The 21,870-nt window shown below is 38.2% G+C and overlaps 1 protein-coding gene across 1 annotated transcript in view; it reads left to right on the forward strand.

Annotated features, from left to right (window-relative positions):
- GUCY2F (guanylate cyclase 2F, retinal) overlaps positions 1–21,870 on the forward strand; it is a 133,226-nt gene that overhangs the window by 23,332 nt on the left and 88,024 nt on the right. The window contains 3 exon segments of the mRNA XM_028523405.2: positions 15,963–16,302; positions 16,305–16,316; positions 20,124–20,208. Coding sequence (XP_028379206.2) covers positions 15,963–16,302; positions 16,305–16,316; positions 20,124–20,208 — 437 coding nt within the window.

The raw sequence follows: 21,870 nt of genomic DNA on the forward strand, positions 1-21,870 counted from the left end.
CATTACCAGAGTAATGAGTAGCCTGCAACCAAGGCTACTTTACCCAGCAAGGCTCTCAATCAAGACAGAGGGCCAAATAAGGAGCTTCCAAGACAAAAGAAGTCTAAAAGAATACACCTCCACCAAACCAGCTCTGTAAGAGATACTAAAAGGAATGCTTTAAGGAAAGGAAGGAAGAGAGAGAGAGGGAGAGAGAGAGAGAGAGAGAGAGAGAGAGAGAGAGAGAGGGGGGGAGAGGGAGAAACAGGCATGAAAATGACAACGATTAAGTATCTATCAGTAATAAGCTTAAATGTAAATGGATTAAATGCTCCAATCAAAAGACATAGTATAGCTAAATGGATAAGAAAGCATGACCACCACATAAACTGCCTACAGGAGACCCACCTCAAACAAAAGACCTACAAAGACTGAAAGTGAAGGGCTGGAAACAAATATTCCAAGCAAATGGACAGGAAAAAAGCCCGGGGTAGCAATACTCATATCAGACAAAATAGACTTCCAAAAAAGAGCCATAAAGAGAGACCCAGAAGGTCACTTCATAATGCTCAAGGGAAGAATCCACCAAGAAGACATAAACATTGTCAATATATATGCACCCAACATAGGAGCACCCAAATACATAAAGAAAATCTTGGAGGACTTCAAGAAAGATATGGACAGCAACACAATTATAGTAGGGGATTTTAACACCCTACACTCAAAAAATGGACATATCTTCCAAACAAAATATCAACAAAGATATTGTGACATTGAACAATGCCCTAGATGAAATGGACTTAACTGTTATATACAGAGCCTTGCATCCCAAAGAAGCTAAATACGCATTCTTTCCAAATGCACATGGAACATTTTCAAAGACAGACCACATGATAAGACACAAAACAAGCCTCAACAAATCCAAGAAAATTGAAATCATATCAAGCATTTTCCTGATAACAAGGGACTGAAACTAGAAACCAAACCAAAGGGAAAAAAACCCAAAACACTCAAAATCATGGAGATTGAATAGCAATCTATTAAACAATGAATGGGTCAAGAACGAAATTAGGGAATAAGTGAAGAAGTTTCTGGAAACAAATGAAAATGTACTCACAAAATTCCAAAACTTATGGCACACAGAAAAGGCAGTCCTAAGAGGGAAGTTCATAGCAAAACAGGCTTACCTAAAAAAGATAGCAACATTTCAAACAAACAAACTAACCCAATGCCTACAAGAACAGGAGGAACAACAACAAAGACAGCCCAGAGCAAGTAAAAGGAGGGAAATAACCAAGATCAGAGCAGAATTAAATGACATAGAGACTAAAAGCACAATTCTAAGGATCAGTATTTCCAGGAACTGGTACTTTGAAAAGATAAACAAAATCAGTAAGCCTTTAGGCAAACTCATCAAAAAAAAAAAAAAAGAGACAGCACCCAAATAAACACAATCAGAAATAAGAGGAGAGATTACACGTGATAGATACCACAGAAATACAAAGGATTGTAAGAAATTACTACGAAGAACTGTATGCCAAAAAATTTGAAAACCTAGGTGAAATGGACAAATTTCTAGAAAAATACAATCTTCCAAAAGTCAAGGAAGAAGAAGCAGAAAGTCTGAACACACCAAGAACAGGAGACGAAATTGAAGCAGTAATCAAAAAACTCCTATCACGTAAAAGTCCTGGACCAGATGGTTTCACAGGAGAATTCTACAAAGCATTTAAGGAATAGCTAACCTCTATCCTTCACAGACTATTCTAAAATATCCAAGAAGATGGAGGTCTCCCAAACAGTTTCTATGAAGCCAGCATCATTCTATTGCCAAAACGAGATAAAGACACAACAAAGAAAGAAAACTTCAGGCCAATATTGCTGATGAACATAGGCACCAGAATCCTCAACAAAATATTGGCAAACCACATCCAACAATATATTAGAAAGATCATATACCATGACCAAGTGGGATTCATCCCAGGGATGCAAGGATGGCACAATATTTGCAAACCAATAAATGTAATACATCACATAAACCAAAGTAAAGATAAAAATCACATGATCCTATCAATAGATGTAGAAAAAGAATTTGGTAAGGTACAGCACCAATTTATGATAAAAACACTCAGCAAAATGGGAATAGAGGGAGCATTCCTCAACATAATGAAGGCCATATATAAGAGACCTACAGCCAATATCATACTCATGTGCAAAAACTAAAATCTTTTCCACTAAGATCAGGAACAAGACCAGGTAGTCCACTTTCACCACTTCTATTCAATATAGTATTGGAAGTTTTAGCCAAAGTGATCAGACAAGAAAAGAAATGAAAGGCATCCAAATCATAAAGGAGGAAACAAAACTGTCATTGTTTACAGATGAGATGATAATGTACATAGAAAATCCTATAGACTTGGCCAAAAAACTGCTTGACCTAATAAATGAATTTGGCAAAACAGTGGGATACAAAGTCAATATCCAGAAATCAAAGGCATTTTTGTATATCAACAATGAAACAGCAGAAGCAGAAATGAAGAAAAAAATCCCATTTAATATAGCAACAAGAAAAATAAAATACCTAGGAATAAACCTAACCAAGGAGGTAAAAGACCTGTATTCAGAAAACTACATAACATTGAAGAAAGAAATCAAGGAAGACACAAACAAATGGAAACATATACCATGTCATAGATTAGAAGAATTAACATCATTAAAATGTCCATACTACCCAAAGCAATTTACAGATTCAATGCAATACCTATTAAGGTACCAATGACATATTTCATGGACATAGAACAAACACTTCAAAAATTTATATGGAACCATAAATGACCCCGAATATCTGCTGCAATTTTGAGAAAGAAGAGCAAAGTAGGAGGGATCACAATACCTGATATCAAACTGTACTACAAGGCCACTGTAATAAAGACAGCCTTGTACTGGAATGAAAACAGACATATTGACCAATGGAACATAACAGACAGCCCAGAAATAAACTCAAGTCTCTACTGTCAATTAATATTTCACAAAGGGGGCAGCAACATAAAATGGAGTAAAAATAGCCTCTTCAACAAATGGTATTGGGAGATCTGACAGCTACATGCAAAAAAATGAAACTAGAGTACCAAGTTACACCATACAAAAAATAAATTGAAGGTGGACAAAAGACTTACATATAAGTCATGACACTATTAAAGTCCTAGAGGAGAACGTAGGCAGGAAAATCTCAGATAATTCATACAGCAACATTTTTACTGACTTGTCCCCTAGAGCAAGGGACATAAAGGAAAGAATAAACAAATGGGACTTCATCAAAATAAAAAGCTTCTGCATGGCTAAAGAAAACAGTATTAAAATAAAAAGAGTACCAAGTGTATGGGTAAACATATTTGCCAATGATACCTCAGACAAGGGTTTAATCCCCAAAATATATAAAGAACTTACATGACTCCACTCTAAGAAGACAAGCAACCCAATTAAAAAATGGGCAAAGAACTTGAACAGACACTTCTCCAAGGGAGACATAGAGAGGATCCAGAGACACATGAAAAGATGCTCAGTATTGCTAGCTATCAGACAGACGCAAATTAAATCACAATGAGATACCATTTCACACCACTCAGAATGGCCATCATAAACAAAAAAAACACACAACAAGTGTTGGAGAGGTTGTGGAGAAAAGGGAACCCTAGTGCACTGTTGGTGGGATTGCAGACTGGTACAACCACTATGGAAAACAGTATGGAACATCCTCAGAAAACTAAAAATGGATCTGCCTTTTGACCCAACAATTCCACTGCCAGGATTATATCCTAAGAACCCTGAAACACCAATCCAAAAGAACCTATACACTCCGGTGTTTATAGCAGCACAATTTACAATATCCAAGTGCTGGAATCAACCTAGGTACCCACCATATATCACATGCAGCTGGACCTGTCTGCAGACAAAATTGGGGAATATCCCTCTTATGGAATCATCTCAAGCAAACTTCTTCCCATATGTTACCTGCCATAACTGTATCTCATACCCATACTTAAATCGATAATTTAGAAAGAGGAATGAAACCACTGTGACTGACTCTATGACTACTGGAAAACTGAAGAAAATTGGGATTTTGTTAGCAAAGAATAAGGCTGTCAGCTAGGCAGTTGATTGTGTCTGACAATTACATTCACCATGATTTTCTTTTTATCCTTTCTTTCTTTATCCTGTGGACTGCTTCTCTCTCTGAATAAATGATTCAGATGACACTTGGGTTTACTTATCTCTTTCTCTCCTGAATATTGATAGCAAAGATTTGGCTGATTCTTGTTCTAATGAAAAAAGTGACTAGCAGAGATACTTGAAGTTTATTGCCACTGATATGTTTAATAATAAATCTTTCTTTCAGGATACACACACATATTTAACTGAAAACAATTTTTTTTAGCCAATCTTACGGCATCACATAGATACAGACTAGGTCACCTTTGTATTTTAATCAAGGATCTAGGGAAGGAGGAAGGTGCATGTGTGTGTACACATGCACATGTGCACACATGTGTATTGTACATATATGTAAGCAGATATTTTGATACAAAAAACTCAGACCTTCTACTCTAAATATTTGATCTAATCTCTTTGAGCTTTTGGACAAGGTAATTAAGGCAAAAAATGCCATTAGCTTGGTTGCTAGGCAACCTGTACTCAGCTTTCAACAAGGAAATAGAGCTAAAACAAAGACTTCAAAGCTTATAAAAAAGCTTGTGTAGATGCACTTCCCTCCCTGCTTTGCATTGCAGGTGGCTAGGTTTTACCTTGCTAGGCTTTACCTTAATAACAAAAGAATGATGAAGAGTGAGACAATTATCTTCAGTTTCATGATAAAGCTTCCCACCTCCATTTCTAAATTACCTTGCTCAAAGGTATTTTTGAAGGGAGCTGATATAGCAGAAACATCATATGATAAGGAGTTAGGGAAAATTGTGTAAGTCTCAGCTCTCATTCTTACTTGCTGTGGGTTTTGGGGCAAGTACTTAGACTTGTTTTCAAATTACAGTTACAATATTATTTTTCATTAGTTTCAGGTGTTTAGCATAGTGGTTCGATTACTTGGACTTTTTGAGTCTCAGTTTTCCCATCTGTAAAATGGATTAGTAATCTACATGTTGTAGGATTATTGTAAAGATTAAACAAAGTAATATGTATAAAGTGCCTAGCAGTGTGTCTGGTTCATAGCTACCTTCCTTTCCACTTTTTCTCCCTTGGGGCCAGAATTACCTTATTGATGGTGACTTAGCATTAAACAACAATCTGACTTTAGCTTCCTATTCTCTTATTTTCTAATTACTGGCAGAGACACTCAATAGTTCCAGCTTTCGAAATTATTTTACTTTTAGATTCCCAAATGGTATTTTCTCAGATAAAATTAGGTAATTCAGTGTTCACTTATCTCTGGGCTCCTGTTATTTTTTTCCCTATTCAGTCAGGAGATCAGCAACTATTTATTGAGCACCTGCTATGTGCCATGCACTATGTTGAACTCCAGATGTAACAGTGAACAAGACAGGGTTTTTGTCAGCTGTGTGTTAGAGCCAGTCCACAAAATCAATTGTGTGCAAAAGGTTGGAACCAGTTCACAAAAACCAAATGGCTACAACACACAACTGACAAAAATCCTGTGGTGGTACTGGAAATATCGGGGGTGGGGAGAACTCTTTGTACATCTATGATTGTCTAACCAGTATGCTGTACACCTGAAACTAATAAAATAATATTGAATGTAAACTGTAATTTAAAATGCATAAAACAAACAAAAAGCCAATTGTGGACATCTTTTCCCACCTTAGTGTCAGCAGCATCATGTTAGTAGCTTGAAATCAGGCTTTGAGAATATTTACACTATAGAAGTTGGTAAATGATACAATTAAGAGCTTTTCCCCCTTCTTACGGAGATGTTAAACATTTACTAGCTCATTACTGGTTCCTACTTTCATGGGGCTTAAATTCTAGTTAGAGAAACAGGTAGTAAATGATTAAACAAATGTATGAAAAAGATGGCTATAATTTTTGCCTTGCCTAATAACTTACAGCGAAATTGAAATGTCTATACATAAGTTATATTGCCTATAGGAATGGTTTGCAACCTCTTTTCTTTTATACTCTTGCTTCTTTAAAAGGTAAAACAAACAAAAAACTATATAAGTGATAAATGCACATAATTTTAAAAGTCAAAAAATGCTAAAAGGTTTTTATCAACAACAAAGCAGGCCCCAGGCCTTCTTCCCACCCTTCATCAGAAGCAGAATTTCATGTCTTTTAGCTCTTTATTCTGGTATTTACCTCTACATTTCTAAGTATCATAGTGCTACTGGTCTCTTGATAGATCAACTTTGGACATCATTCATTGATTTTCTATTATAGCTGAGAATTTGTATCTCATATACTTCCTTATCTTTCTTCAAATGCTCAATATATAGTTATGTCACAATCTTTATATTTAGTATTTTTAATATTATATACATATAATTCATAGATGGTCTGTGTGGTATATTATGGTAATAATTCATTTTACAAGTTTATTTTTTTTAAGTTTTACTTATTTATTTTTAAAGAGAGGTGAAAGGAGAAGAAAGAGAGGGAGAGAAACATCAATGTGTGGTTACCTCTCACACACCACCCACTGGGTACCTGGCCCACAACCCAGGCACGTGCCCTAGACTGGGAATCAAACCCATGACCTTTTGGTTTCGCTGGCTGGCACTCAATTCACTGTGCCACAACAGCCAGGGCATAACTTTGATTTTTACTAGAGTTCATAAGTGGTGTATTTTTTAATTTGTTTATCTTAATTTGAATTTCTAAGTCTTTCATTCTATCTGATAAGGTTATAGAATCCTCTCAAAACAATTTCATACATGGCAAGAGCTGTTAAATCCCTAATCAATTTCATTTGTTTTTCCTGAGGCTCTCTGTCCTCCTCCTATTCCAAACTAAACATGTTTCCCTAAGTCTGTGGCACAACTGTTGCACTAAGATTTCCCTTTTCATGTCCCTGGAAATTACTTTTTCTTCTGTGCTGGGTCCATTATTTCATAAATCTTATGACTCCCATTTTCTTAGTTTACTCATTCAGTGGAGCTTATCCTTTAGTGGCTTCTAAGAAATGTATACAGGAGGCAAATTTTTGAGATTTTTCCATGTCTGAGAGTCATTATTCTGTCTTCACTATTTATTGATAGTTTTGTTACAGAACAAACAAGGGGGGGGGCCTGGGACGATACACTATTATTGAAAGAAGGCCCCGGGTCCGTTATGTCCGCCGCCCTAGGAAAGACGTCTCTCAATGCCAGAGATTTGTGAAAAGGAAAGGAAATGTTTATTTAATGCTATACAAACTTCAAGTAGTGACCTAATGTCTTTATCAAAAATCCTAAAGTCCCTAAAAACACCCACAAACACACAGTCCTTCCTTCCTTCCCCCTTTGCCCAGTCCAGGGTACCGTATCTCAGGAAAGGAAATAGAAGTCCATGGCTCAGGCAGTCCTCTGGTTCTTCCCAGTTAGTACTCCATCTTGACTAGGAGACCTCCCTGGGTTCCCGGCACCCTCAGCTGAGTCGCCGGGATCTCTGCTAAAACCAGGTGGTGGTTCCCCCTTCTAAAGCTGCGGCGGGGGGGGTCTCCACTCTGGCAAAGGCACGTGGTCCTCTCTCCCAGGGCCACAGGAGTCCCCACTCTGTCCAGGCCACGTGGTTCTCTCTCAATGGCTGCTGTGTCTGGATTTAAATCCCCGCACCAATCTTCTTCTGCAGCCCCATTTCCGACTCCTCCTACACTTGGGCACACTTGCCCTCAATCTGCTGTCTTCTCCAGCTTTTCTGGTCGCCATCGTGGGTCTGGGCAGGTGTCACCCCATGTCATGGAGCCAATCTTCTCTCAGCTCCCACGCAGGCGCTGTAACTCAGGGGACCTGCCCCCCAGTCCCATCTTGAGGGGGAGGTCCCTTTCCATCCCCCTGGCCTTGAGCCTGGCCATAGCTATTTAGCATATCTAAGTGACCAGCCAAAGGCTATAGGTGTGCTAAATGACCATGCCATGGATTAGCTGCAAAGCTGCCCTGCATGTTCTTGCTCTGTGTGCCCCTTCCCCCAACTCACACTTGTGGGGGAAGGGGTGAAGATACCTTAAAATCTCCTGGACACCTTGAGTTCTGGACCCCATTTCAAATGCCTATTTGGGATCCCCCCTCTTGGCTGCACCCTGTAATAGTTTGAGTATTTAAATAAAAGTTAAAAATAATTTTCTTTCAGCATTTTGATGACATGGTACATTATCTTCTAATTCCCACTGTTGGTATTGAGAACTCCAATGTCATTCTCATTCCTGATCTTGTGCAACTTGTTTTCACTCCTTCCTATCTCCCCCAGAAGCTTTTAAGATTATCTCTTAATTCTTAACATTATGAAACTTCATGATGATGTCTCACATGTACTATGCTGTACATTTGGTGGGGCCTTTCAGTCTAGAAGCTCATTCTACACAGACTGAGCTGTGTACACACCTTGAGCTGTGTAGAATGAGCTTCTACATTTATTTATAAATAAATAAATAATTTATTTATTTGATAATTTCCTTAACAACATTGTCTTTTTTATCTCTGGAAATACTCTCATTTGGATATAAGATTGCCTGGGTCGATCTTTTTTTGTCTTATTATTTCTCTTGTATTATGTATATCTTTTTGTTTTTAGTTTTTCTTTCTGGAAGAGTTCCTTAATATTGTGTTCTCCCTATTTTCTGATTTAAAAATAGCCTTTGTTATCATATTTTTAATTCCTAAGGGTCAAATCTCATTGTTTGATTATTCTATTTTAATAACATACTGCCTTTATTTCGTGAATATAGTATTTTTTCTTATTTCTCTGAAGATGTTTATCAGAGTTCCTTTGGAGTTTTCTTCTGTTCTCTGTGTTTTCCTCAGTTCCTAAATTTCCATGCTTCTTTGTTTTGGTCTTTCTATTTCATGTTGGGAGATTTCCTTAAATGTCTAGTGATTCTAGCTATCTGTTCACATTTAAGAATTAAGCTCTAAAAGAAGGATTTGAAGCTGTATGATACGTATGTTGACAAGTGGGTTTCAGTATAGGGCAACTGGCTAACCATGGCTAACCAGCTGGGTTATTTTTTTATTTTTGCTAACATTTGTAGGTCTCACTTCTTGGACTAGTCGCATTCTTCAAAGAAGAATGCTCCATTCCCCTTCTTGGAAATCATGATCCTGGCTGTCAATATTCTAGGAGCCATGTTAGGGGAAGGAGACTGGGATTCTTCACCTTTAAGTATGAAGACTTTAACTTCTTTATTCTTCTGTGGCCCACTTAATTCTCATTTTCTTTTGGGTCAAGTGTCCATACCTGGAGCTGCTTTGAATTAATTTAACCTGTTTCCTGTGGTGAACTGTCTGTGCTTAGTAGAAGTGGGCATGTCTAACAGCTCCTTACACAGACACTGAAACAGCTCCCCCTCTTTTACAGCTCTACCTCACCATTTCCATAGTAATTAGTGCCTCTAATTCCCAAGCCTTTTCTGGATTCTCAGGGGGAAAAATCTCCTTGTTGCTTACCAATATTCACCTCTTAAAGTGCTTAAGTTTAATTGCCCTCCACTCTGCTAAATTAGTTGCCACTCCTGTAACAGGTTTTCATCTTCACTTTCTGTGGTTTAGGGTTACAGACTTGTTAATGCCATTAGCTATGGAGGTTTAGTGTTTTTGTTCCTTGTTCTCTTTGTTGTGTAGGAGTGCTGTTTAAGAGGAGGAGGGGAGTGACAAAAAAAATTTGACTTCACTATCTTTAATCAGAAAGTCATGAAGAAAAATGTTACAAAAGGGTGTATATGTTATTTTTTATTGGTGAGTGTACCAAAACCATTAATTAATTATGCAAGTATTTACTAAGCTCAGATATTGCATGGTAGTTAAGAGCATGAGCTTTGAAAGCAGACTGCTGTAAATTTACCTCAAGTCTGTATCTTCTTTCCATTTTTTTAATTGAAAATAATAATACATACTTCATAGAGTTGTCATGAGGATTATGTGAGTTAACACACAAAGAGTTTGCCTGGCATCTAAAACTTCTCAATAAATATTATCGTTGCTACTAACGTTGTTATTTTTATTATTACTATGGGCTAGGTACTCTGCAGGTAAGATAATGGAGAACAAAATAGAAACAAGATCTTTACTTAATGAAGGGGAGCAGTTTTACAATTTCAGAATGATAAGACACTGTGTATAAAACTGAGTCTTTATTACTTATTGGTGACAGATTTAAGACTGGGAGAAGAGATTTGAACACTGCAATTTCAGGATGATATTACTAGATCCCTGTGCTCCTCTTCTGAAGTACAAACAATAGCAGCTATCATGTATTCAGTGCTTACTCTATGAAGTGATAGTTCACATAAATGATCCCATGGAATCCTCAGACCAAACCTACAGATTAGGTGTTAATAGCTCCATTATATGGACAATGAAAATGAGGCTCAAGGTAACTGGCTCAAGGTCAAACAGCTGGCAAGTGGCAGAGCCAGGATTCGAACCCAAGTCTGCTATCAAAACTTGACCATTTAACAACACAGCCTTTTTTTAAAAAAAATAAAATTACAGCCCTGGCTGGCGTAGCTCAGTGGATTGAGCGCAGGCTGGGAACCAAAGTGTCCCAGGTTTGATTCCCAGCCAGGGCACATTCCTGGGTTGCAGGCCATAACCCCCAGCAACCGCACATTGATGTTTCTCTCTCTCTCTCTCTCCCTCCCTTCCTTCTCTCTCTAAAAATAAATAAATAAAATCTTAAAAAAAATAAAATTACACTGTGTCCTGTGTCTAATGCTTTACTCAAACAAAGTAACATTACTAAATGACTAATACTTTGATTTGAATGGGTTTATTGGATTGTTTTCCTTTGGTGTAGGAGGTGATAGGGTTTTATGAAGACCTATTAAAAGAGAAGAAAAAATCAGAATGAAGAGATTAAAACAGTGGGACACCAGTAACAAATTTCCTAATTTGGTCTCAGGATGAGTGTGCAAGGATTTTCACTTTGTACCTTTATATTTTGGCACAGACTAGACTTCTGAAATAAGGTTTTAGTGCCTGCATTCTTCTCTTTTATTGTATTTCCTTGTTTTCAGTGAAATTCTATCTGCTGCAAATACATATTGCTGGAACACACATTTTGGATGTTTTTTCCAAATGGACCTTATTTGGCTAAGCAAAGGAAATCCTCTATATTTCTCAGCAAGCCCAGAGGACCTCAAGCTCTTGCACCTATTGTTTTCCATTACCCTAATTATGGGTGTCTGGGGTGCTAAACTGAAGGGAATGTAGTTAGGATTGGAGCATTCCAGGATGGGGCCCACTGCATAGGCTGTCACAAAAGGTTGCCTGCAGCTCACAGTAGCTGCAACTGTCTTTGTTCCTCATTTTTTATATAAAATAATGGTATTGTATTTATGAGTATTATATCAAACAGATTGGGAGATTAGCCATCTCTTGGCTAAGTGCGAGGGTTGAGATCATGCATCATTGATGGTACTACATTTAATAACAGAAATTCCATTACTCTGGTTTCATGTTCTCTGCATGTGTCTGACTTTTTGTTCATCAATAGTGATATTACCATTTTGTCCTTCAAGTTATGCTTTCCAAGCCAGGCATGTTTTAATGCATGTTTCCAAGGACAAATATTTTTGGAAGGCCTTTTTGTGTCTTTTGGACACAATAAATCTGAACTGATGATAGTCAACTTAAAAATAGCATGAACCATTATAGTGAACAAATGCAAATATCACTGCTCTTGACTAAGACCTTGCTCTTTCAGATACACTCCAAGAGGCCTAGGGTAGGTCCAGCAAAAGTCAATGAATGACAAGTCTAAGTTTTAATTATCATTCACATATTCAAAATTCTTCATTTGTTCATGGTCAAGTCTATAAGGAGACAAATCATCAGTGGTTTCCCAATTCTGGGTTGTGATGTCAATAAGGTCATCTGTCTGAAAGAAGTTCCTGCCAGTTCTGTTTTTCTTTGGAGTTGTAGTCAGAAGCCAGGGCAGAGGGTTGTTGAGAGTGTCTTTTTTCTGTCCCTCTCTCTACCTCTTGTTTTTCTCATTATTTGCAGCAGCTGCATCTAGAGACCTTTTGTGACCAATACTAACAGAGTGTGCCTTTGATTTATGGGAATGGACAATTACCATTTCTTAGGGGCACAATGGGTGAAACAGGAGCACAAACCAGCTAGAACACAAATCCAAGCCCTTGCAGTAAGAGTGGGTCATTATGACAGATACTCTTTTGCAAATGAATGCTGTTGCTACAGTTATGCTTTTCACCTTAATTTCAGGTCACTCTACCACACTTGTGGCTGTGTGTATATGTGTATGCATGCATGTGTGTGTTTGTGTCTGTGTGTTTGGTATGTGATGGAGGCTAGAGAATCCTGAAGAACAGGGTTCAGGTTTCAGTAATCTTGGTGAGTTGGTGTCAGTCAGATCTAACAGGGATCAATCAGAGAGCACAAAAGGCAGAATAGCTTGGCCAGCTGAAAACCCTTTGGGATGCGTCAACTCAGAGGTGATGGTATTGTTTTTAAAGGTTTCAATATTTGCTTTTGTCTGTAGGTAGATGTGGTCTCTTTCCCAGAAAGCACTGTGCCTTTCAAAACAGAATACTAGCATTCTCCTTGCTTTCAGGTGTTTGCTGCCCTGTGGTTTCTTACTCATTCATTTTACTAGTATTGATTTTATACTCTGCCTTCCATCCTTCATTTATTTTCATAACCTACCAAAGCTCCAGAAAACAGGCAGGCTCTTGCAGAAATCTTAAAGACAATTAAATGAGGTATCTGAGAATGCTAGGAGGGAGAGTTAGTGAAAACCCTTTAAGGGACCTCAGTGTGTACTAGGCAACTAAGTGTAGATGTCTTGGTGGTAGCACGTGTCATCCATTTACCCTACTACCTATTTGAATAGTGTATGTTAAAGCAGAGTGGTAAAGGGAGATCATTGGCATAAAGCTCAGGAGACTAAGGTGTTGACTTCTGTGCTGCTATTAGTTGTTTGTTATCTGAGTAAGGTTTTTAGCTTAAACAACTAGAAGCATGGAACAACTTTAGCAAAAAACATGGAGAAGACTCATTGTAGATGGAACAGGAGGATTTGAGGTAAAGATTAGGATTTTGATTTTGGGTACTTTAAAATTTAACATCCAAGTAGAGATATTAAAGTATGCCATTGACTATATCAGTCTGAAATTTAGACAAGAGGCCTGAACTGGAACAATATATCTCAGATTTGTGACATAGATATGGTATTTAAAGCCAATAGACTAGAAGAGATTACTAAAGGAGTGAGTGTAGATAGAGAAGAGGGTGAAGGACTGAGCTGTGGGGCACTCCAATGTTAAGAGATCAGAGAGATGAAGAATAACCCATATATAGGCCAAACAAGGATGTCTGTAAAGTAAGTTTGATCCCTTGATTAGACCAAGAGTTGGGAAAATTCACAGGAGTTCAGAACTAGGAGGGACCAGAGGGACCCTCTCTTTCAATTAGGAATGTTAAACTAAGAAATAGGAGACCTGGGTTCTAGTCCTGACTTTATGCCTAGGTAAGTGACCTTGAAAAATCACTTAACTACTCTAGGTTTCTCTTTTGTACCTAGAAAGAAAGATAGCTAGACCAGATGACCTTCAAGGTTTAGACAGGCATGATTCTGTATCCTCATTTTTGAAGCACAGAGAGAGGGGAGATGTGATTTGACCAACAACCTGGCATTAGACCAGTTTGTCTTCTTCTATATTCTTGATTTTAAACCCTAAATGCATATTAGACTCCCTGGGGAGCTTTTAGTAGTACTGATTATTGGGTCTCAAACCCAGTGTCTCATTTTGTTGGTTTGGGTTTGGTTTGGCAATGGTACTTTTGACACTCCTTGGAGAATTCTAATGTGCAGCCAGGCTTGAGAACCCTCTGCTCTACATTAACAAGGCATGGCAGTGTCTTGTTAGCTGGTACAACTTTCTGCATCTTATATTTCCATCACAAAAACGACGCACTCAATTTCGAATCCTTTAATTCAGGTGATTTTCTCACACAAGGATAGCTTTCTAGACCTTGTAAAACAAAAGTAACAATCATCAGCTTTCCCTGGAGCTCAGTTAAATGGCATGATCATAGTGTTCTTGAACTCCATCCTAGAAGTGAAATGTAATGGAAAACCATGAAGCCATAGCTGGTGTGGGGGGAAGGAGGGAGGGATCGTGTCCTCTTCTTTCTGACTTTTATGGAAAAAAGATACAAGTTTGTTCCAAAAATAAACTTACAAGGTTAATGAACAGTGAATCAGGCATAGTAAACAAATGCTATTGCTTTTACCATATTTATAAAGCATGTATAGTCATGCTGTCCACTGTAATAGTCTTACTGCTTAATAGTGACTTGTCACCAAGGCTTTGCCACTTTGAATACCAATAAGATATAAAGTTTCTTGATTGAACCCACATTATCCATATAGTACAACATAGTGCTCTGTAATTTGTGGGTATGGATGTGTTGTTATGCATGTCTACATGTGTTTGGGAGAAGCTGTGTTTAAAACTGTATTCTACTGTTCACTTCCTTTGGGGAGCATGTGTCTAGGAGAATAGCCATATTGAACTAAGACAGGATAAGACGTGGACTGTGGATGCACATTATTTACAGTCTTGCCACACACACCTACTACTGTATTAGTACCAGCAAAGTGATTTTACCATGCATAATGTACCAGTAACTAACCTCGTAAATTTCCTTTGAGTGCCTCTTGTCCATTCCATACATGTTATTTTACTGCCTTTTATAACTCTAAATTCCTTTCTTAGTTTAGGGACATAAAAATATATAGTGTATGACTTACTTTGCTCATAAAATTCTCATATTTCATATATTTAAAAATGTAAAGGACTGGGGGAGAAAAACAGAAAAAATCAGGTGAGGAACAAAGCAAGTCCTCAAAAATAGTTTTTTCCCCTCTGGGTCTTCATAGCTTTCCTCCACTGAGATGTGCACCCCCTTATAATGAACACAGGGTTAGAATACACTCTGAGATTGCTCTAGGGTTACTAGAGCTCAAGATAATTGTAATTTTTTAAAATTGTTGTTCAAGTACAGTTTTCTGCCTTTTCCCCTACCCCTTCCCACCACCCCAGGCTTCCTCACCTCCTTCCCCTATTTCCACTACCCCATTGTTATTGTCCATGTGTCTTTTACAGTTGTTCCTGTAAACCCTTCACTCTTTTTACCCATTATACCCTCCCCTCTGGTCACTGTCAGCCTGTTCTCAATTTCAATGCCTTTGGTTATATTTTGCTTTCTTGTTAATTTTGTTGATTAATTTCCAGTTAAAAGTGAAATCTTATGGTAGTCATCTTTCACCACCTGGCTTATTTCACTTAGCATAATGCTCTCCAGTTCCATCCATGGTGTCACAAAGGGTAGGAGCTCCTTTCTTTTTGCTGTGTGGAATTCCATTGTGTAAATGTACCATAGTTTTTTGATCCATTCATTTACTGATGGACACTGACATTGCTTCCAGCACTTGGCTATTGTAAATTGTGCTACTATGAACATTGGGGTGCATAGGTTCTTTTGGATTGGTGTTTTGGGGTTCTTAGGATATAATCCTAGTAGTGGAATTGCCAAGTCAAAGGCAGTTCCATTTTTAGTTGTTTTGAGGAAATTCCATACTGCTTTTCACAGTGGTTGCATCAGCCTGCAATCCCACCAACAGTGCACTAGAGTTCTCTTTTCTCCACAACCTCACCAGCACTTGTTTGTTGCTTTGTTTATGGTGGCCATTCTGACTGCTGTGAAATGGTATCTCATTGTGGTTTTAATTTGCATTTCTCTGACGGTTAGTGATACTGAGCATCTTTTCATGATAATTGTAATTTTAAAAAATAGGTTTCACCATTGTTTGGAATGACCTACAATTCAATTCATCTTATCACAGAAGCCATGAATAAGGCTATGAAAGAAAATGGACAGGCTAGTGCTGCCAGTCTGGTTCAGCATTCCAGAAATATGCAGTTGTATGGATTCAACCAGTTGATAAAGACAGATTCAAATGGAAATAGAATTGCAAAATATGTAATCCTGGACACCAACTGGAAAGAATGGGTACTGCATAGTGCTTACACTGTGGACATGGAAATGGAGCTCCTACAGTTCGGAGGAACTCCCATTCACTTCCCTGGTGGCAGGCCCCCTTGGGTAGATGCCAAATGCTGGTTTGCAGAGGGAAGACCTGCCAAGGAGGTAAGTGATGGAAAATCACTGGTAGTCAATCTGATTTATTTGGGTTACAAGGGAACCACTTTAGGGAAAGGCATATTTTAATACTGAACAGTCATAGAATCAACCATTTGCATTCAGAGGACATAAATATCTTGGCACCCTATGTAGTCATTTTAAAATAATAAGGACAATGAGAGGTATTTTGCAGCCTTGAATAATCACCCACAATTGAAAAGGTTCCACCTCTTTGTTTTCATTTTAAAATCTTATTTTTAAATTACAGCTTATATTCAATATTATTTTGTATTAGTTTCAGGTATACAGGATAATGTTTAGACAATCATATTCTTTACCAAGTAGTCCACCTGATATTTCAAGTACCCACCTGGCACCATACACAGTTATTACAATATTACTGACTATATTCCCTATGCTGTACTTTTCATCTCATGACTATTATGTAGCTACCAATTTGTAGTTCTTAATCCCTTCAACCTTTCCATCCAGTCCCCCAGCCACCCTTCCACCTCACAACCCTGAGTCTTTTCTCTATATTCCCCAGTTGTTTTAAAAATGATCCTACTCCCAGAGGGCTTACTCTAATAAAAGGAAGGCATGGGACTTCTCCTTGATCTTTTGTAGGCTGCTATTTCTCCCCCTGCTAGAAAGATCATCTGTCCTTCCCTTGGTATATCCAAATCCCGTTGATCAGGTTCCACCACAGAAATGCCATATTTACATCCTCTCCTCTCTGAAATCCCATTGAACTAAAAGTCTATACCTCATAACTTAGCATAAAATTCATTTTCAATTGTTTCTTATATATTGATTGTGTCTCCCCCTCCCAAACAGACTACTCCTGGAGGGCAGGGAACATAGTTAATAATTCTTACGGTCCCCAACTGCCTGACATAGTTGGCATTCAATAAATACTTGTGGTTTCATTGACTAATGGAACTCCTCTGGCCTGAGGAAGAGGGGCAACTCCACCAAGTCCTTGGGAGCCAGAGGGGAACATTGGAAGGATCCATATTCTTGCTTTGTAAGTGTATAGCACAACCTTTTAAAACCAAATGCATATATTTGAAATAGACTTTCATTTCTATTTTTCTTTTTAAAAAATATATTTCATTGATTATGTTATTATAGTTGTCCCATTTTTTTCTCCCCTTTATTCCCCTCCACCCTGTACCAGCATTTCCCCAGCTTAGTTCATGTCCATGGGTTGTACATATAAGTTCTTTGGCTTCTCCATTTCCCATCCTCCTTCTGTCTATTTTGTACCTACCATTTATATTTCTTATTCTCCGCACCTTTCCCCCCACTGTCCTCCCTCCCCCTCCCCACTGATAACCTTCCATGTGATCTCTATTTCTGTGAATCTGTTCCTGTTCTAGTTGTTTGCTTAGTTTGTTTTTGTTTTTGTTTTTGTCTTTTTAGGTTTGGTTGTTGATAGTTGTGAGTTTGTTGCCATTTTACTGTATATACTTTTGATCATCTTTTTCTTAGGTAAGTCCCTTTATAACATTTCATATAATAAGGGCTTGGTGATGATGAACTCCTTGAACTTGACCTTATCTGGGAAGAACTTTATCTGCCCTTCCATTCTAAATGATAGCTTTGCTGGATAGAGTGATCTTGGATGTAGGTCCTTGCTTTTCATGATTTGAATACTACTTTTCAGCCCCTTCTTGCCTGCACAGTTTCTTTTGAGAAATCAGCTGACAGTCTTATGGCAACTCCTTTGTAGGTAACTGTCTTCTTTTCTCTTGCTGCTTTTAAGATTCTCTCCTTGTCTTTAATCTTGGGCAATGTAATTTTGATGTGCCTTGGTGTGTGCTTCCTTGGGTCCAACTTCTTTGGGACTCTCTGAGCTTCCTGGACTTCCTGGAAGTTTATTTCCTTTGTCAGATTAGGGAAGTTCTCCTTCATTATGTTTTCAAATAAGTTTTCAAATTCTTGCTGTTCCTGTGCTCCTTCTGGCACCCCTATGATTTGGCTGATGGGAGGTTTAAGGTTGTCCCAGAGGCTCCTAAGCCTCTTCTCATTCTTTTGAATCCTCGTTTCTTCATTCTGTTCTGTTTGAATGTTTATTTCTTCCTTCTGCTCCAAATCATTGATTTAAATCCCAGTTTCTTTCCCTTCACTGTTGGTTCACCATAAATTTTCCTTTATTTTACTTAGCAGAGCTTTCATTTTTTCCTCTAATTTGCAACCAAATTCAACCAACCCTGTGAGCATCCTAATTACCAGTGTTTTAAACTGTGCATCTGATAGGTTGACTATCTCTTTGTCACTTAGTTGTATTTTTCTGGAGCTTTGATATGCTCTTTCCTTTGGGCCATATTTTTTGTTGTTGTTTGTTTCAGTGCACTTGTTACATAGTAAGGGGTGGAACGTTAGGTTTTGGCCAGGGCTGGGCAACCCACATCACTGGGTGGTGGCACTGATTGTGGAGGAGGGGTCTGAGAGGGAATAATGCCACTTGCTCAGCTGTTGACTGGCTTTCAGTCACTCCCTCCACTACCTGCACATAAATTGAGCCCTTCTGGTGCTAATTCCTGGGTGGATGGGCTTGTGTACATTCTAGGATCCTCTGGGTCTCTCCAATAAACTCTCCTATGAGGCTAGGAGTTTCTTCTGCTGCCTCAACTCCCACAGGTTTTTTCAGAGATTTTGAGGCTTCATTTCCCCATGCTGGAACCTTGTGTTGCATGGTCTGTCTTGCTCCCCAGTTGTTCCTTCCAGTTTATCTGCATGAAAATATGGGACTGCCTGGTCCTCCAGCCACTGCCTTGCCATGAGTCCTCTTCACCCCAGCTGCCTGTCTCTGCCCCTCCTGATGGTCTGGATGAATGTTTTTTCTTTAACTCATTGGTTGTCGGGCTTACATACAGTTCGATTTTCTAGCAGTTCTGGTTATTTTTTGTTTTTAATTTGTTGTTGTCCTTCTTTTTGTTGTATGAGGAGGCAAAATGTATCTACCTATACCTCCATCTTGGCTCTGTATTTTGCTTTCATTTGACATACTCAACTACCTATTTACTTGTGTCATCACATATTTTCCCCTTGAAATGTTAGTAATCAATCCAAATATTTAGATTTTCAAGAGGCCAATTTATATCCTGATGAAAACACCACTTATCAAATCTGGACTCACTCTTAAAGAACAAGTGCTATATTTTTCATCAAAGACTCATGAGGTTGTCCTGGCCAGGTAGCTCAGTTGGTTAGAGCATTGTTCCAATACTCCAAAGTTGTGGGTTCAATCCCCAGTCAGGGCATGCACAAGAATAAACCAATGAATGCATAACTAAGTGTAACAACAAATACATGACTCTCTCTCTTAAATCAATAAGTAAAAATAAAAAAAACCTTACTACATCTATGGGATCAGGGGAATTAAAAAGGTCTTTTATTTTATGAAGGCAACATAATACTTAGCTTTCACAAGTGAGCTAACATATTTATTCTGAAGAACTAAGAACTAAGAATAAATAAATAAATCTCTATTGCTGTCCAACTTAAAGTAAGGTACTCAAAGTTTTCCATTCATGGACTTTTTTTCTCCAAAGAAATACCCAGGTCAGCCTTAATCCATGTGATTTGTAATTGTCAGGGTGGGGGTGGTTTTGCTTCAGAAGAGTGAAATTGCTTTCTGTGTCTGTAAAGTCAACAAGACAGACTGTACTGTAGAAAAATGGAGTTTAGGTAGATGTAGCTTGATTTTAGAGTTACCAGAAAGCATGGGGAGTTGCTCTGTGGTGCTTTTTATTTATAGCCTCTCTCTGATAATGCAATCCTTCCTCTGCCTCTTGTTCTTTGCAGATTTCAACCCTGTTTTTGCCATGATGGTCTACCTTGTTTTGCTCATAACCCTTCTGTCTATTAATGGATTTGTTTACTTTATAAGGTACATTTTTGTTTCTTTTTTTGTACCTAAAAATATAAGCCCATAATAACCCTGTTAATACTGATTTCTAGGAAGTCATGTTGCAGTATAATACCCTCATTACATGACCCACTAATTTTCTTTTTCCTATAGTGATTTACCACCCCTATAAACCCCATTTAGGGTGAAGAGTTTTCAAGATGTCAAGAATAATTTCCTCAGCTGTGTTGTCAGTGTTGTGGCTTGTGAGTAAATCTGTCTCTCAACACTATTATAAAATAAGAGAACTAGTACTTCAGGGATTATCTACTCTCTGTCTGTGCTCTTTTTTCCACTGGCAGCATCTTCTATAACCATCTCCTTCCCTAAATGGTATGGACTTGTAGGGAATGGAGTAGAGGTATTTTAACAAGTTCCAAGAATTAGGCAGAATTAGCTAGAATCCAATATTTAGGGATAGTGATACTAACTCACAAGATTGTAATGTGGACTAAATAAAGTCCCTAGAATAATACCTGGCTCATAGTATGTGCTCATGAAATTGCAAGTCTCACCTTCTTTCCAAGCAGGTGAGACTATCCCGCTGACTGTTGGGAGTTCATAATCCTCACTTTAACATTCATGGCTTTTGCCCAGAGTATTGTATTCCAGATTTTTACTGTTTTTCTTCCTTGGACCAAAGCTCTCATAGGTAATCATTAACATCATCATTGTCACCATTCTTTGTCTTCATCCATCAGGTCCTTAATAGGTGACCAACTATTCTCATAAATTAATTCAGGATCAGGGATAAATGGCTGAAGGTGGTTTACTATACACCCTTTTTTTTTAAAAAAAAATAATCTTTGCATTTTAAGAGTTAGACCATACCTTATACTAGGATGATTTAGGAAAAATGAAAAATGAACTCAACCACAACTCTCTCACTCTACACATTCCACCCAACAAAGAACACCTTTGTTATCTCTTTGTAAGGGTAGTTCTGTTAACAATGTGCTACAAAATTGGTAGGGAATGGAGTGCATTTATTTTGGTGAGTTTCAAGAAAGACAGTCTAGACACTTCCCCAAGGAGGACATGCAGAGGGCCCGGAGACACATGAAAAGATGCTCAGCATCACTAACTATCAGAGAGATGCAAATTAAAACCACAATGAGATACCACCTCACACCAGTCAGATTGGCCATCATAGACAAGTCAACAAACAACAAGTGTTGGAGAAGATGCAGAGAAAAGGGAACTCTAGTGCACTGTTGGTGGGAATGCAGACTGGTGCAGCTACTGTGGAAAACAGTATGGAATTTCCTCATAAAACTAGAAATTGAACTGCCTTTTGACCCAATAATTACACTGCTGGGATTATACCCTAAGAGCCCTGAAACACCAATCCAAAGAAAACTATACACCCTAGTGTTCATAGCACCACAATTTACAATAGCCAAGTGCTGGAAGCAACCTAAGTGCCCATCAGTAAATGAGTGGATCAAAAAATTACGGTACATTTACACAATGGAATTCTATGCAGCAGAGAGAATGAAGGAGTTTATACCTTTTGCAACAGCATGGGTGGAACTGGAAAGCATTATGCTAAGTGAAATAATCCAGACAGTGAAAGACAAATGCCATATGATCTCACCTTTAACTGGAACATAATCAACAAAAGAAAAGTGCAAACAAAATATA

This window comes from Phyllostomus discolor, chromosome X, assembly GCF_004126475.2.
Source record: "Phyllostomus discolor isolate MPI-MPIP mPhyDis1 chromosome X, mPhyDis1.pri.v3, whole genome shotgun sequence".
NCBI lineage: Eukaryota > Metazoa > Chordata > Mammalia > Chiroptera > Phyllostomidae > Phyllostomus > Phyllostomus discolor.